This window comes from Homarus americanus, unplaced genomic scaffold (assembly GCF_018991925.1).
Source record: "Homarus americanus isolate GMGI-L3 unplaced genomic scaffold, GMGI_Hamer_2.0 scaffold22218, whole genome shotgun sequence".
NCBI classification, from domain to species: domain Eukaryota; kingdom Metazoa; phylum Arthropoda; class Malacostraca; order Decapoda; family Nephropidae; genus Homarus; species Homarus americanus.
Window position 1 is genome coordinate 3,392 of NW_024739898.1, and position 2,072 is coordinate 5,463.

Here is a 2,072-nt window from a genome sequence, read left to right on the forward strand (position 1 = left end):
GCCAAACCTAAGACATGATAATTGCCACCGGAATGATTGAAATTAGTTTGTCTGTTTATATATGAAACTACTGAATTATATGAGGTGAAACATTATGAAAACAAAATATTAGTAATAATAATAATAATAAAAATAATAATAATAATAATAATAATAAAAATAATAATAATAATAATAATAAAACTGTTCAGTAATCTACGTGATGTTCTCCCGTGTACAGAGAGAACAAAAATCAACGCCAGACGAAGGAAAGATAGTGATGAGAGTGAGAGAAGCATCACCAGGCAGAAGAATGCTAACAGAGACGAAAATGTCAATATAAGCGCAAGGCGAAAGAAGAACAAGAGTGGCAGTGAAGAAGAAGAAGAAGAAGAAGAAAACGGAGAGAGAAAACAGCGGAAAAAGATGAAGTTGAACACAGAAGAGAAGAGAGAAGGAGAAGATAACAGAAGATCACAGAGGAAGAGAAAGATTGATAAAGATGAACCACAAGAGAGAGAAATACTTGATAAAACAAAGAAATGGCAACTCAAGAAGAACCCAAAAGGAAAACTGGATAAAGATGAAGAAAATCCCAAAATACCCAAGAAAGACAATCCACCCAAACGAAGACAAAACGAAAAGACAACGAATAAAAACAGGGGTATAGGAGAGAGCCAAATAAAGGAAAATAGGAAGAATACGAAGAAAACAGGTAATAAACGAAGCAATAAAGGGGAAAATGGAGGAAAAAACAAGAAAACAGGTGTTAGAAGAACCGAAAATAAGGAAAATCAGAGGAAATCACAAAACAAATGGAAGAAAATAATAAAAAATAAGGAAAGTGGGGGGAAAAAGAAGGAAAAAATAGACAAAAATCAGGAAAATGAAGGAAAAATAGAAAAAAATAAGGAAAATGAAGGGAAAATAGACAAAAATAAGGAAAGCGAAGGAAAAAATAAGAAAAATGAAGAAAAAATTTACAAATATAAGGAAAAAATAGGCAAAAATCAGGAAAATGAAGGAAAAGACATAAATAAAGGTACAAAAACAAAAGGAAATGATGAAAAGATAAAGAAACACAGGAAAAATTATTCTAAAGTGAACAAAAACAAAAATATTGGTAAAAACGACAAAGACAAGACAAGGAAAATAAACAAAAGTAAAAAGAAGACTCAAAACAATGAGGAAAATGACACTAACATAACAAAAAACGCGACAAATAAACAGGAAAATAAGAAAAACATTGATGACACAAATACAAAGAAAGAAAATAAAAACAAGCACAATAAGTTAAAAGAACACGTAACAAATAAACAAATGAAGAAGAAAGACCAAATTATAATGAACAAAGAAAATTACAATATAATGAAGAATGAAGAAAGTCAAGACAGAAATATGGAAAATGACCAAAAGAACAAGAAGAACAAGAACAAGAACAAGAACAAGAAGAATAAGAAGAAGAAGAAGGAGAGAAAAGAGGAAGAGATTAAGGACAGAAAATCAACCAACCGAACTCACAACGACAAAACCAACACGAAGGTCAACAATGTTCAGAAACAGACGGCAGTGTCGAAACCCAAGTACCAAGTACCCGGGAAACCGATTAAAAAGAAACCCAATGAAAACAAAAAGAGGAAGAAAGGTAAGTACAATAAATAGATAATGGAGGAACAAAAATATTACCCATAATAAAAGAGAGAGAGAGAGAGAGAGAGAGAGAGAGAGGGGTGTGTTATTTGTGTCGTTTTCGAAGACTGTTGATATTCCTCTTCAGTTTAGAGTACGAGGGATCGAACCCACAGTCATCAACATACATATTTAAAGGAACTGTGTCTAGATTTTGGTTACAACTTCTAAAAGCTTTCAGGGTATTTACGTTACTGTATAATATCTCAACAATACGGCAGCCTTGTTAACAGACTTATATCTTCAGGGATCGATTGAGAGTAGTGGATATTAAGCCCTCGCTCCTTAAATATGAGTTCCTTTCCTTTCAGTGTGACGAAACTGAGAGATATGCCCGTCTCTGTGGTAGTTGTGGGGAAAATACTTGTTGTTTTTTTCGTTTCGTTTTTTGTTTCGTTTCGTTT

At 32.7% G+C, this 2,072-nt stretch overlaps 1 protein-coding gene across 1 annotated transcript; it reads left to right on the forward strand.

Annotated features, from left to right (window-relative positions):
* Positions 1–220: 220 nt before the first annotated feature.
* LOC121875021 (H/ACA ribonucleoprotein complex subunit 4-like) lies at positions 221–643 on the forward strand (the record flags this gene model as incomplete). Its single annotated transcript, XM_042379375.1, has 1 exon — positions 221–643. A coding segment is annotated over one exon (423 nt), but the record flags the coding sequence as incomplete, so codon positions are not given.
* Between the last annotated feature and the right edge of the window lie 1,429 nt (positions 644–2,072).